General features: G+C 35.5%; 1 protein-coding gene across 7 annotated transcripts in view; it reads left to right on the top strand.

The window, feature by feature from the left end:
• Positions 1-15,981, top strand: part of C2CD6 (C2 calcium dependent domain containing 6) — a 124,444-nt gene that overhangs the window by 89,403 nt on the left and 19,060 nt on the right. For all 7 annotated transcript variants that reach the window (XM_072617258.1, XM_072617255.1, XM_072617256.1 and 4 more), the window contains 2 exons: positions 5,369-5,412; positions 14,708-15,196. In XM_072617258.1, coding sequence (XP_072473359.1) covers positions 5,369-5,412; positions 14,708-15,196 — 533 coding nt within the window. The remainder of the gene's footprint in view (positions 1-5,368; positions 5,413-14,707; positions 15,197-15,981) is intronic.

The following is a 15,981-nucleotide window of genomic DNA, read 5'->3' as shown; positions in this document are numbered from 1 at the left end:
TAGAAAATATTTTCCTTCCATAGGGCACAACCTGCACAAAAGTGTGCAAGAGGAGATTGAAAGAAATTGTCCAGTTTGGCTGGGAGGATTGGATAAAGTATGAATAGTATGAAATAAAGGGGAGATTAGTCCCAAAGTGCAGAAAGTATAGAAGACCAAGTAAAGGAGTTTGGTTGTGGTTGTTGTTTAAGCAGACAATGAAAAGCTAATAAAGATTTTTGAGTAGAAGAGTCATCTGATAAGACCTGTGTATCTTAATAGATTACTATGGTAGCTATGTGAAGTATTGATTAGAAATGATAAAAAGATGGTCTTTTTTAGAGCCTACAAAAATAGTGCAGGAGAAAAATGAGGTGTCAGTGTGATTGGAAAGCAAAGGACGTATGCATTTTAGAGGTTGGATGAATCAGAAATATTGTTTCACTATTGTAGTGGACATAGTTACAGTAAATTTGATAGGAGTTGGCACTGATTCCATGGATGAGGTAAGAGAAAGGGAAGCATTAAAGATGATTTTAATCTTTTAATGATCCTGTTGTTTTGCACAAATCCATAAACACACACCAGCAGTCACAAAGATAGGTATGAAGCAGATGGAAAATCATGTAATTCAAACATGATAAATCTATCATGCTGTATTTTCTTCATTGATGACAGTGGATCTGTGAATTGGTCCAACTATTCTGGAAAGTAATTTAAACCTATACCCTAAAAGTCATCAGACTGTGCATACCTTTGAGTGCTAAGCCTATACTTAAAGAAAGTAAAAGAACCCATAGGTAGAGAATAATTTGTAGTAGTTCTTATAGCAGTAGCAAAAATGTGGAAAATAAGGGGATGTCCATTCAATTAAGCAGTGGCTAAAAAAATTATGATATAATAGAACATGATTGCAGCATAAGAAAGTATGAAATGGGATGATTTCAGAGAAATCTACAAAGATGTATAAACTGATACAAAATGAAGTACGCAGAACCAAGAGAACAATTTGTATAAGAACAACATTATAAAGAAAAACAAGTTTGGAAGACAAGGCTTAAAAATATTATAATTGTGCAGTAACCAACTATGAATTCAGAGAATTGAAAATGAAATATGCTCCTGATAAATGTGAATTCAAGATGCACAATTAGTTATGCATTAGACATATTATATGGGAATTCATTTTGATTGACTATGCATATTTGTTACAAGGACTTTGTTCTTCTTTTTCCCTCAGCAGGGGTGGGATGATGAGAGAATATGGAGGTAGTGTTATAAAGAAGAGGAAGAGAAGAGTGTTTTTAAGGCAGTCACCTTTTTTTTTCTCAGTGTAGAGATGAGAACAGAAGGAAGGTCAAAAAGAAACATAAATAAGCAGGACTGCTTTGAAAGCTACTTTAAGAGAAAAACAAATTGTTTATAATAGAGGTAATATAATTTCATGAACAATGATCTTTTGTTATGAATATGGAAATGTTCACTTTATTTGATATTTGTTAAGTTCAAAATAAAAAAAAAGAAAGACAGTGATCCCCCTGTATATCAGATGTGTAATGTAGGAGGAAGAAATGGAACTTAAAAAAAATTAAATCCAGAAGATGTCTGCACCTGACTAGAGACAACACAATTTTAAAGGCAAATGAATTCGTTTGCATGAAATCTCAGTGACCAAAACACTACAGAAGAAAATCATGGATGATATTATTGCTCAAAAAATACACCTGGGAAGACATCAATAATCTATTGTCCCATATGTCTACTTTCTTCTTTTCTACTTTCTTATCTCTATAAAATATGAGAATATGTATTATTTTCTGAGCATGTATTTGAAGAAAATATTAGAAAGGAATAGATAGATTATATAGCAAACACATCAGACACATATAGTAATTTGTTTGAAAAATATCTGAGGATTTTAGAGGACTTCAAATTCATTATGATTAAGCAGTTTGATGAGGTAACTCCCCCCCAAAAAAATGCTGTGGGGTGGGGTATATAGCTTCCATGATTAAGGTGGTGATAGTTCTTTTGTCCTCTACCTAGGTTAGAACACTCCTAAAGTAGTGCATTCAGTTCTGAAAACCTCAGGTTATGAAGGATTGTAATAAACTGGAGAGCATATAGAGGAGAGACACCTGTGTATGGTGTGGAGACTTAGTTCAGATGAGGTTTGGTTGAAGGTACTGAGTATGTGGAGACTGGCAAAGAGAAGACTCGGGCAAGACATGATAGCTGTTTTCAAGAATTTGAAGGATTGTCAGATAGAAGAAGCATTAGACTTATTCTGTTTGCTCTCAGAGCATAGAACCAAGAGTACTGTGTAGGATTTGCAAAGAGACAAATTTAGCTTTAATTTCATAAAGAAGTAAAACAAACAAAACTTGCTAATAATGTCATGACACTTCTCCCTCTTTGGAGGTCTTCAAGCAGAGGCTTGATGATCACTTGCTGGGTATCCTATAGTAGGGGTTCTTTTGGTTGTATACCATATAGCTTCTGAGGTCTTTTGCCAGCTTTTCTATTAGTTCTTTCTACCTACAAGTCATTTAAAACTTTTGGCTGTTCGTATTAGTTTTCAGTGTCAATCTGCTTTATGGATGGCCTTTTCCCCCCTGAACTACCCAAAGTTGTATCAGTTTTTAAAAGTCTGTCCTTCACTTTTCAAAATATTTTTTCTTTATTTGGACACTGATATTTGGGTCCAACCTTGTTTTCTATAGCTTACTCTTATTCCTTAATTTTTATGTTATATTGTATTTTATTTGGTTCTTATTTTTGGAGAAAAAAATCTTGTGAAATTCCAATTAGTTCTCTTGAACACGTGATATCTTTCTCCTTGACATTTTGTAGGTCATTAACACATTGTTAACAAAGATGTGTCTGGGTGAATTCAATATTGTATTTTTCTTTGTTGTGTCCTCCTGAATTATGAATCTGATCCTAGTTTTCAGCATTTGGAAGAATGTTTTTATGCAATTTGCTGAGATATAAAGACTATATTCATTTTTCTTCCCAGTTTTGGGGAATTTTTTTTAATTTTATAATTTTAAATGTTTTTCCTCTCCTCCCTAAATCTTTTACTTCTGTTTGTATTACTTACAAATCTTTATCTAGTTGAGTAATTGCTGAGATTTTTTCCCCTGTTTTCACTGATTCTTCTGTTGTGTCCTCAAATTTAAAAAGATATATTAAAAAAACTAATTCCATTGCTTTATTTATACTCTCTGTGCACAGAGAGCTGGTGTTACTGTTGACTGCCATGTTTCTCCACTTGTTAAAGAGATCAAGTATTTGCCAACTGAGACAGTTTCTGGGCTCTTTTGGCATTCTGTTCTGGCAATTGTTTTACATCCCATGAAATAAAAAAAATAGTTAATAAATGATAATCTAACATAGCTATCTCTTTGAGAATAGTCATTTTTTTCTACTTCTCTTTGCTAACCCAACTGTCCTACTCTCAGTTTTCAGGATCAAGAAATAATAAGTCATGTAAAATCAAGCATTTACTAAGTATCTACTCTGTATTAGGCACTGTTCTAAGATTTGATGATATGAAGAAATTCAGAAGACAGTTCTTACTCTCAAGGAGCTCACAATCTAATGGGAGTGATTACAGGCAAATTATGTACAAATAAAGTACATATAGGATAAAATATAGAGATATTTGACAAAAGGAAAGCATTCACATAAGGGGGATTTGGAAAGGCTTCTTATGAAAGATGATCTTTTAGACAACATTTGATGCAAACCAGAGAAGCCAGGAGGCAGAGATGAGGAGGAGAATTCCAGGCATAGATGATAGCCAGTGAAAACGCCCAACATTGGGAGATGAAGTATCTTATTACATGAGGAAAAACAAGGAGACCAGTGTCACTGTGGGTCAAACAGTATATGGAGGGGAATAAAGTATAAGAAGACTGGAAAGATAGAAAGGAACAAGGCTATGAACAACTTTGGATACCAGAGGACTTTGTTTTGATCCTAGAGGCCTGATAGGCTGTCACTGTAGTTGATTTGAATAAGGAGGTGATATGGGCACACTTGCACTTTAGAAAGATCAATTAATAACAGAGTAGAGGGTGAACTGGAATGGAAAGGTCCTTGCCACAGGGAAACCAACCAGAAAGAAATAATCCAGGTGATGAGGGCCTGCACGGGGGGTAGCAGTGTCAAGAGGTAAAGAAGAGGATGATCTATAACGTCAAAGGCTGACAAGAAGTCTGGAAGGATGTAGATTGAGAAAAGGCTACTAGATTGGCAATTTAAAGATCAATGGTAACTTTAGAGAGAGCAGTTTTGGTGGAATGATGAAGTTGGAAGTCAGAATGATATGGGGTAAAAAGAAAGGAAGTAAAAGCATAGATTATAAATGGCCTAATTGAGCCACAATAGTGAAAGGATACAGAACAATAACTAATGGGGATAGACAGATCCAGTGAGGGCTTTTTGAGAATGAGGGGAGACGTATATATTTTGTGGGTAGTAGTGGACCCAGTCAGCAGTTTTATTTTCTCTGGCTTTATTCAGCAGCATGTTATATGGTGGGAGTCATCCAAGGCTGAGGCTCAGCAAGGCAAGATAGGCAGGAGGATGAAGGGGCACAGGACTCAAGAATTATAGTGGGTTTTTTTAATTAAAAACAAAGAAGAGTCTTGAAGACTGCCATATTTTCAAATTTTTTAACTGACATATACTTTTATATATACAATGTACTTTTCAACAAGTGATGCAAGTTACCAAGAACCTGCATGCGTATGGCATGTGTTTGCCATCTGGCAGGTATTAGCCTGCCTGATTTGTATAGCTATCAGAGAAGGAAATGATTTTGAGATCACTATATCACTATATTGTACCTCTCCTCCCCACAAAATATTCCTTATCAATATATTTTGCTCTTTAATTGGGACCTCCTTTCCTTAATCCTTCACATTTTTCTCACCTTCTCAAATGTTCATTTTTAAAGTACATTTACTTACTAAACCATATATATTCATCACATTTCCAATGACATTTGTACTGGTTTCATTAGCATCTCCAAAAAGAGCCTCTCTTCTCTGTCTTATCTATGTTTCCATCTACCTTTCCTGGATGATAGTAATCCTGACACTGACAATTCTCTTTCCTCTTAATTTGGAGCAAAAGATACATTACTTATTTCCTTGTTTTACTTACATGGGCTCATTTGTGTATATATTTACTATATACCTTTACTCCCATTTTAAAATTTCCCAATCCAGAGATTTACTTGGCTAATTTGGGCAATTTCAAAATCATTATATTGTTGCCTTGAACATCTAGCAAAAAAAGATTTTAAGTGTTTTTCAATTATAAATGCAATTGGTATTGGCTGTTTTCGAATAAAATGTTTCTATTCTTTTCTTGGCAGAATTCTCATTTAAAGAGCAAGAAGATAAACCTCCTCCATCTGAGGTAAAGGGTACATGCCCTAATAAAAGTCACTCTTTTTTTTTTTAAACAAAAGAATAAAGTGTTTATGAATGAAAAGGGGGAAATATCCAAAAAGGTACCACCTTTTACACAATAAATGTAGTAATGTTTTTGGTGAGAACATCTGTATAATTAAATGTGCTACAGTGATGTCTTGGAATGGTTTAGAGTAGAACTTCCATTCTCAAACCATAGGAAAAAGAGGCATAGCTCTTGTGCATGATAGATTCCAAGGTGGGATTCTCAGGATAAACCACTAAAGAGCCCTATGAAATCCTTATCAAACACATATCCAGGTTTCTGGAAAGCAATGCTTACTCAATCTCTTTTGCTTCCTTTTTTTTTTTTTTTCAGACCCCATTATAATAGCAACTTTAGCAGTTTCCAGGTAGCTCTCTCACAGGACTGAAGATAGTTATGAACTTACTCTGGGTATTCCCAAATATGTGTATAAATGAATATTAAAAACAATAGCACATTCCATTCATGAGAAGTTTAAGTGCTATAAAGATAAACCCTCATTTATGGAGTTGGATATATTTGTATGGTTTGGGCTAAGTCAAACATAACCCTCATTTATTTTCTTTGTGTAAAATATCTTCATCATTATGAAGGTTTGAGAGTATTCTGTCAACAAATGGTGCTAATGCTTAACCAGAAGATAGTAGATATGGAAGGGTAAATGATAAAATAATTTTTTTAAAGTAAAGTTATATATCCCTGCAAAGGACAAGGTCACTAGATCACTGTATCTTTGAAAAGGCAACCTCCAAAAATAAGGTGATATATGGAAAAGCTAGACTTTCAAACAGAGAGAGATGGAAACAGAGAGACAGAAAAGAGATAGCAAGAAAGAAAAAAATTAGGAAAGAGAGGAAGGAGAAATTATTAGTAAATAGGTTCTTACATATATATCCTAAGTGATTAAGGAAATAAAGGGACAACTAGAATCATAATATCCAAAGAAAGCTTATTGAAGTTAGGGAAGTAGGTTCGGACTCCTAGTTTTACAACTATGTTATAAACACTGTATCATATAAACAATTAAAACTTATTCTTACTTATCTCTGTGGAAAGTCTACACTGATGTAGTACTCTGCTATACATATTTTACAGAATTTCAGATTTACAAAATTAATTAAAATGCAGCATATTCATTTTCTCGAACCCAAAATCTTGAATTAAAAACATTTTCATGTGGCATCCACTGACCTGTGATTGTGAAATTTTTGATATTTGAGAGAGTTACAGTTTGAAATCAGAAATAGTTTAGAAATATACTGCACAGTTCTTTCTAAGTACATTGAGTGATACAAAATAGTACGCCACAGAGCCAACCAACCTCTTAGCTTCATCCTCACCAAAAGCTTTCATTGTAATTTATTGGTGGATTTTTTCCCACCAAAACAGTATTCTAATTTTATAAGGAAAATCAACAGAAAAATAGGTTTCATTTGTTAGAAATTTCTTAACAGCTAAATCTGTTAAACAATATCTCTTACAAAGCAAAGTATTCCCCGAGCTTGACAAAGACTACAGTTTTCAACTTTGGAGAGTTATGCTCCATTTGTCATTTGGCTATTCAAACTGGAATACCATCCATGGAAACAATTTATGCATAGTGATTTGATTCTTGGGCCAACGTAAAAATCTGTTTTAATCCATAATGTACTTGAAGTACTGTATTTCACTAACCTAACCAATCACTATGTGTAATAAGGAATCTATCAAGAAATGCTCCAAATTAGAGCCAGGATCATAATCCCCTCCTTACCCACTTCTACAGGGAATCCATATACTAAAGCCTCTGCTACTCTCCCCATCCATCCCCTCCTTCCCTCAGCTATAGACTGTGGTCTGGGACAGGGATTCCACACCATGGGGATATGGAATGGGGGAGGGGGTAGAGGGAAGGGGAGGCATGAAAAGCATGCTGGGGATGGAGAGCATTAAAGGTGTTTGGGGGGCCTGGGGCAACCCCACCAGTGAGAGTCATCACTGAAAACCTCACTCAAGTCCTGGACCAACTTACCACCACCACTTTTCTTTTCTTCCCAGGCTTGCCTGTTTCCTTTTCTACTGCCAACACCTGTTGCTTCCAACCAGGGTGACTCTATTCCCAGGTCCAACTGTAGAACAGAACAGTCTCCCCGCTTCTCCCCTGACTGTCTCTGAAGCTAAGCACACAACATTTTTGAGGTTTTTTAAGAAAGGTTTTTATTGCTAGTAAGATTAGGGAAATGGGATAGAAAAGTTCCGCCCTAGCTCTCAGCCAGCCTCCATATTCCTTTTCATTTAGATCTAGGGAAAGACTGCACAGCCTCACAGAGTGCTAATAGTTCCTGGTATTTATGTAGTGCTTTCAGATATGCAAAGCACTTTAGACACATATTTTCTCTTTCGTTGTGCACAAAGCACAGAAGTAAAATTTATGTTAGATTGAAAATAAAACCAAGTCAGGCCACTCTGGGCATTTCATCACAGAGGAGTGAGGAGTGAGGGTGGTGCTCTGATTCAGAGGAGCAGAATGGGATCTTTGGGATGAAGGAAATGGAATGTTTCCAAGGAGGTCTTCCCAGGGCTGATAACAATAGTAGTGAGAAGGGAAGAAGGAGCTGCCATTTGAGGTGGGGTGGAGATGGGGCCTGGCTAAAGAGAAAGAGAAAGAAGAAAGAACCATGATCACACTGTTAGAAATGTGAAATAGTTAAGTTTCCACACTGCTAAAAACATCACTCTTGGGGGAAACAGAAATTGTTTAGATAAGATAAAAGTTTTCAGGCAATCAGCAGCAAACCAAAGAGACTCAGAAGCCATAAACTTGGTGATCCTAAGCAAATTGAACCAAGCCAGTTTGGGATCATGAATGGTCAGCCATTCTCTTAGTGCAGCACATGCTTAATTAATCTCATGCATGTAACAGGAAACTCCCCACATAAAATTAGAGCTTCACTGGAGCATCATGTGACACATGATGAAGGAAGGAATACATGTGAATGAGAAATATGTAAGAGATATTGTAACCAGGAAAGATTAGGACCAATCCTGATCCAGAAGGGAGGAATTAGGATTATGAACCCTATAAAGCTTGTTCTTGCTTTTGTATTAACACACTCTCCCTTTACTACAGGGATGTGTCTACTTCTTGAAAATGGAAGGGGAATGCACATCAACCTTTCTAATAAAGGAATTCTGAGACACTAGTCTTCAGAATTGAGTTTGGGGTCATTCTTTATAACTTTGGGGGCTCATTCAACCTGACTTGGCATTTTTAATTAAAAACGGAGAGGAACTCTGCTGTAAGTTGAAATTAACAAGCTTTTTACAGAGGCTGGAAAAAAAAATATGGCTCTCTTGATATGTAAATTCTTAGGCATTTAACTGATATTAAAGTTAGTGGAGTTAGCCTGAGTAAAGATTGGGAAAGAGAGAAATAAAAGCTTGAGCAAATGTATGAAGGGTAGAAAAGAAAAATGAATAGTGTGGAGAAAGACAGGGACAGACAACAGGGGCCCATGTGCTCTCAGCCACCCCATCCCACTTCAGAAGATTTGAAGATGTTCCAAAAAAAGTGTACAAGAAAATTTTGGTGTCAGGAGCTGAGAATGAAAATGTTTAATATGATTGGAAAACCAATAGACAAAGTTACAAAAAGTTTTATTAAATTTAACAGTGGCTACAGACTGTGGTAAAGATATTGATTACTGTGATTTGTAAGTATTACTATTCAATTAAATATTAGGCTCCTAAGGTCTATGTTTGGAAGCCACATCTTGATAGCATTAAATTAAATTCCTTAGGTCTTTGAGTCAAAAGTAGCAGTACAACTTAGTAAGCTAACGTGAGGAGAACAGGTGTGATTTCAAACACTTTGTAAAACTTTATATGCATTTCTTAGTGAATACAGCCTGAAATTCCCAAGAGGATGGAATGGCAAGCTAGAATGCTAAGGGAAGCTCTTTATCTGATAAGCCTCAAAAAAGGGACAGGACTTAAGGTTTTGTTTTTTTTTTTAAGATGCCAAAAATAATAAGACCAGTAATTTCTGAAAATGCAATTGATATTATCTGAAGTTATTGTTTGTGTTTTTAAATTGTTTTGTATTTCTAAAGTTCTCTTTGAAGTAGAAATAGTGTTAAAGAAATTTTAAACCTGAACTTTGTTGCATATGGATTTTGTTTGTTTGTTTGTTTGTTTGTTTTTAAAGGATGTGATATGCAATGCATTCACCTAAATCAATAATGGGTTGCTTCAAGTTTTAAATACATAATAATATTTAGACATTGTACATTTCTAAATTGTATGATTTGGTAAGCAATTATTAGCACTGTGGTTAAAAGAAATTTCTCTTAATTGTACTATCAGAGAAAAATGATGAATGAATTAAGAAACTGTTTTATGAATTCTGTGTAAGAGTTTCTGTGTTGTAGAATTCCTATTGAAAACATGAGAATTCTTTTTAAAAATATTTAAATATATTTAACGGTGTGATTTTCAAGGCTGTTTCATTTAAGAATGTATTCATGTATGTTAAAAAGTTTATTTCTGCTATTAAGAAGGAAGTTTCAGTTAAAATTGTTTTTGTTATAAATTAAGCATTAATTAAGTATGTTTGTGAAAGAAAACTTGTTTATTATACAAAAGCCTTGGTTTTAGATCTTTTCTTGTAATTTTTGTCACTAGATTCAAGAGGGTTTTGTGATAAATGGTAAACTGTTTTTAAAGAAGGGAAAATACTTTTATGAAGAAATGTTTCCTAAAATCTTTTGCATGGTTTTTAGAAGGTCTACAAAACTTCTATTTGTAAGTTAATTTGTTGTAATAACTCGATACTGAAATTTATATTCAAACCTGTGAATCACACTTATATGGAAGTTTTATGGAGGTTGAAAGATTAGGGACAAGATAAGGAAGATGGGAAATTTTATGACTCCCAAGATAGTGAGAAGCCCAGTGGTGTTTTAGGATCAGGTTAAAGTGTCCTAGCAATCTTCTCATTCCCCACCCAGCCTTTTCTTTATAAGTCCAATCATCATTACAGAAGGACTTCTTAGGATCTAATCTTAACTCATAGAGCTACCCAGACAGGTCTGAGGAAATGTTGACTCTTTCCTATGTTAAGTGATATGGAAAATGATGTTTCTTTGCTCAGGATCAAGTGACCTAGGTCCCTACTCAAGACCTCCTTTTAATATAGCCCACTTTCCAGCATGTGAGTGAAGTTATAAGATCGTTAACTAAGTTATTTGGGGTTACTGTTTTAATGCTAAAGTCTAAAATTGTTAATTGATTACTTTATATGGAAAGGAAGGGCAATAACCCCACAGGCCCCACCCTGGGCTCATAAGGCTAGAAAAGCCTGGAAGCATCACCCAAGTGCCAGGAGGCTAGAAAGCAGCATGCCTCAGACTTGGGTAAACTTGTCTTGTTAAAGTTGTAGTCTCTATGAAAAGTGTATCCAACAAAATTGAAGTGTATCAAATTGATAAACTTTTTGTATGTGGAACTGATTATTTGCAAATAATCTCTAGTGATTAGCTCTTAGGACAAATTTAAAATTCAAGATGTGTGTCCTGGCAGAAGTTTTTGATTAGTGAAACCTGCCATCTGATGCAAAAGCCTCTGGGACAATAACAAATTGTGTTCTGGTACTCAGAGAAGAATGTGACTGTTATAGGTAGAGGTTTACCTCAGGGGAAAATCTTGGCCTCTGCCTGGGATGAGATTCTTCCGGCTTAATTTCCCCATTGTATTCCTCTGAAAAGGAATGTTTTCCCACCTGTTTCCGAGTCTGGCTATAAGATGTGGATGATATCTAATTAAGTCCTTGCTTTTCATCTTTATGGCGTGTTTCTGTAATCAAAGCAGGTAGTAAAAGATGTGAGCACAATGCAAGTGGTGGAATCTTGCTATTTTAAATCAAATAATTTGGTAAGTTGGTGCTCTTGTTTAGTTTGTGAAAGATAAAATCCCTGGAATAAGAACATTCTTTCTAAATGTTATGGTAATAACTAGATAAAGGAAAAGAAGTAAAGATACAAATGTGATATTGAATCATTATCCCATAGCCTAAGACTGGAGTTTAAAGGTGACTGTAATAAAAGTGTATAGGTATGGAATAAGGTCCTTGCATGTTTCAAAATGATGTAAGAATAATTGGGTATTAATACAATTGACTGAATTAATTACTGAGACTAAATTGGAGATATCTTCAGTTTGGGGGAAAAGAATTTCAGTGTAAGTTTCTTAGAGGGGTGGAATACCTTTGCATTAATGGGCAAGTTAAATGGTTCTGCTTTGATTTGAATTCATTCCATGACCTAAACATAAGTGGAAGTTAGTGTTTGAACTTATCATATGTATATCTCATTCTTTTAGACTGAGCATGGTTAGAAAAGGATAGAGAAGCTTGGGAAACAGATGCAAATCTATTAGAGCAAAAATTTATTATTTTAGTGGGAACAAGTGTAGCCTGTATGCAGGCTATTGAAAGTCTCACTTTCAAGATAGGAGGTTGGAGTCATATCTGAAGCAGATTATTGGAGCTTGCTATTTAAGATTTTATGGGACCGTTAACTGACGGTTTTTCTGAGTCTAACTCCAGGTCTGGATACCTGGAAAGGCTGTCTGAACCACTGATCCATGATACCAACAAAACTATGCAGATATAAACTACAAAAGGTGATATCTCATGGGAAGGTTAGGAGAATGACTTTTCCACCTGAGCTGAGGTAGGATTCTCTTGATTCAATTTCCCCACTGACACCTGGCAGACTTTAAGCCTGGCTAAAATGCCAGTTGACAATCTAGTCCTGCCTGGAATTGACATGAAGTTAGGGAAATGTTGTTTCCATGCTGTGTCCCTACTCTTAATGGCAAATTCCTATAACCAAAAGATTTGTAAACATAATACCAGATCTATTAAATAATAGGTTGGTAGGGGAACATCTGAGGTTAAGACATGTCCAAGATTAAGCTATTAGGCGTAGAATTTCAGACCAACAACAATAAGTTAGAGTCCTTTAATTCTTAGTAATAGTATGGAGACTATCAGGTCAAGGGCTTGTGAAATCAGCATATTATTCTGTTGCTTGTCTCAGTCTTGTCACAATTAGTTAATATTAAAGGAAGAATGGCTTGTGGTTTATTTTGTAAATGCTGTAAAAGAAGTGTAATGTGACCAGAAGTTGAAATTATTTGATGACTTGATATGTAATATGTTTAAAAAAATTAATTACTTATTGTATTTGTTTATGTACTGGAGCCTGTTATTAATTCCTTAGTAAAATCTCATCCTCCTGATGGGGGAATGAATAGTGAATTAATGTAAAATGTAAAAACTGGGTTCTAATGTAAATTTCTTAAACATGTCATGATTTTGTAAGAATGATAAGGGTATGAGGCTTAGGAATCATAATCTAAAATTGTATCAAGGTCAGTTTTGTAGGACAGTGGACATCTGGATTTCTAAAGGAAGATAAAAGGAAGAAGATGCTGAGGTGCTGTGCTGAAGATGGCTTGAATGAGCATCCAGACCAGAAAACTGTATCAGATGATATTCCTCCCCAGGCTGCTGGATGAGATGAAACTTCTAAAAGGACAATTCATTGATTTACCTTTTTCTTCTGAGTCTCTGTACACTTGGCCACCTGAAAGAATAACCAAAACCAATGGGCCAGCTACCTAGGCTCAAGATGGGAGCTGGGGTTATAGGACACCTATATACATACTCAGTAGACTTATAAGGTTACAGGCAGTAGTGGAAATAATCACAAATCAGACATCAAGGGCCTTAGATTTATTGTCGGATCAGGCTACGCAAACTCACAAGAGTATAATGCAACATAGGCTTGTGTTAGATTGCCTCTTGGCTGAGGAAGGTGGGGTTTGTGGGAAATTGAACTTATCAAACTGTTGCCTGAAGATGGATGACAATGGGAAAACAGTTAAGGAAATCACTAGGGATATTTGGAAATTAGTTCATGTTCTCGTTCAGAACTGGACTTTTCTTTTTTAACAAGTCATGGCTATCCTGGTTTGGTGGGGCAAGGTGGAAAAAATTGTTAGGAGTCCTACTATTAGCCCTGGGAGGGATCATCTTTCTTCCAGTATGCTTACCTTGTATGATTCAGCTGATAATTAAATAGTCCAAGACACTGTGAAAAAATTAGGCTAGGTTCATGTATTAGAGGAAGGTCAAGTAAAAATTATGGTGGAGAAGACTAATGAAATTAGCTCCAATAATGAGGAATGTGAGCTCCTATTAAAGAGGATCAAGGAAAGCACAATTCCCTAGAAGGATGTGAAAATTTAATCCATACTAAAAAGGGGGGGGGTGGATTATGAGAGATATGAAATAGTTAAGTTTCCACACTGCCAAAATCATCACTCTTGGGGAAAACAGAAGTTCTTTAGATAAGATAAAAGTTATCAGTCAATCAGCAGCAAACCAAGAAGACTCACAAGCCATAAACTTGGAGGTGCCAGACAAGCCAGTTTGAGGTCATGAATGGTCAGCCCTTACTAGAGCACATGCTTAATTAACCTCATGCATGTAACAGAAAACTCCCCGCATAAGATTAGAGTCTCATTAGAGTATCATGTAATGCATGATGAAGGAGGGCGTACATGTGAATGGGAAACATGTAAGGGATATTGTAACCCAGAAGGATTAGGACCAATCCTTATCCAGAAGGGAGGAGTTAGGATTATGAACCCTATAAAGCTTTTTCTCACTTTTGTATTAACTCACTCTCCTTTTACTATGGGCATGTGTTGAAGGGAAACACACTTCAACCTTTCTAATAAAGAAACTTTGAGACACCAGTCTTCAGAATTGAATCTAGGGTCATTCTTTATAACAATACCAGCAAGAGTGAAGCTCTCCTATGGTTAGTGAGCATCTCAGGGTATCCATTTATGTACAAAAAGTATTTACATAAACTGGGCCTCCATAAATTGGGACACAATAATTGTTCTGGACTATGCTTGGCCAGGGGAATTAACTTTTCTCTTTTAGAATCTATAGAAACCTATATGAAAATTAAAGCTATATAAACTAGCATGATCCCTTTTTGGGGGAGGGGTTATAAGGATCTCAGGTTAATAGAGAATAGTCACCTGAAGGCTTTATGCAATTGATCCTTCACATTTAGCACAATAATTACAAATATTGAATAACAGGTTTATTTGCTAAGTTAAAGGGTGTGAATAGGAATATTTTTGATACTTACTAATTACCAATGAGTACTGAGTAGTTTTGTTCAATTCTTCCTAGTTGCCTGTCCAAACACCTGAAGTTAAGAAGAGCCTGTCACTGGTAGAAATGAAAGCGGAGCCTCCAGATTCATCTTTGATTATTCAAGAAGATGCTGAAACAAAAGATGAAAGCCTTCCTCCTGAGGAAAGTACCCCTTTATGTCCTATTTCGTTAAAAGAGAAAGATATTTGTGTAGAATCTGTAGATGGAAGAGATGATAAACTAGTACGTGAAAACACTGAACCTGAAGGAGAAACGTTGGAAGAAGAGATCACCGACTCAACTTCAGCAGAAGTAAAGCCAAGACAGAGCTATACAGGCTCGGAAAGAATGGACTCCATTCAGTCCGAAACAAAGCTGAAAAGTATCATTTTAAGCCCAGACAGAAGAAAGAAAAGCATAGATGAATCTGGAGTAGAAACAAAAAAACAGATTTTAAGGCTAGAAAACAGAAGGAGCTCAGAACTTCTTCAGGATCTAAAAGAAGACACTGATGCAGCCACAAAGGTAGCTAGCTATGTTCGCATTAAGATTGCACAACCATTTAGCAAAAATAACCATTTAAGAAAACAACAACATCAAACTCTTAAAAAGAAATGGCAAGCATTCGTACTCTCTAAGGCATATATTTTTCATTTTATATTTTAATGTTTAATGTTTATAATGTTCAACATTAATATATTCAACAGCAAAGTGACTTAATTTTTTTTAATGCCCAGAAGAAAAAGAACCTCCAGATTTTTAGTCTTGAAAATTTAAATCTATAAAGTAAAAGCAAACTTCCTGAATAGCCTCCTTGTTTTAAACCAAAAAAAATGTGTTTAAATTGTTGGATTGGAAATTTTAAAACTAATTGTTAATTCAGTGAGTGCATTTTATGTATTTTAAAAACATGGATTTGATTAAAAGCTAGAAATGTCGAGAGGCTTGAGGCAAGAGAAACCAATTAGGAGGCTATTGAATTAATCTAGGTAAGATGATGAGGGCTTTTTTCAAGAGTTGTCATAAAGTGAGAAACAGCAAAATTTACTATCTTTTATATGTACGTGCTCTTATATGCACTCTTTCCTAAGGTAACACCCTGCCTAGAGGTATTCATTGCCTATTACCTTATTTATCTTCTGTCCTCAATTCAGACTTAGGTATGGTTTTTTTATCCACCTCGGACTGAAACCAGGCACCTTAGCTCTTCTTTGGTCATTACCTCACTGACATAGGCCAAAAATTATTGAGGAGACCACAAAAGAGCCTGAATCTGGCAACTGTTGCAAAGAGGAATCATTAGAAAAATT

This window comes from Notamacropus eugenii, chromosome 6, assembly GCF_028372415.1.
Source record: "Notamacropus eugenii isolate mMacEug1 chromosome 6, mMacEug1.pri_v2, whole genome shotgun sequence".
Classification (NCBI taxonomy): Eukaryota; Metazoa; Chordata; class Mammalia; order Diprotodontia; family Macropodidae; genus Notamacropus; species Notamacropus eugenii.
The sequence above is the reverse complement of the archived record's forward strand: the minus strand, read 5'-3'. Positions and strand labels throughout refer to the sequence as shown.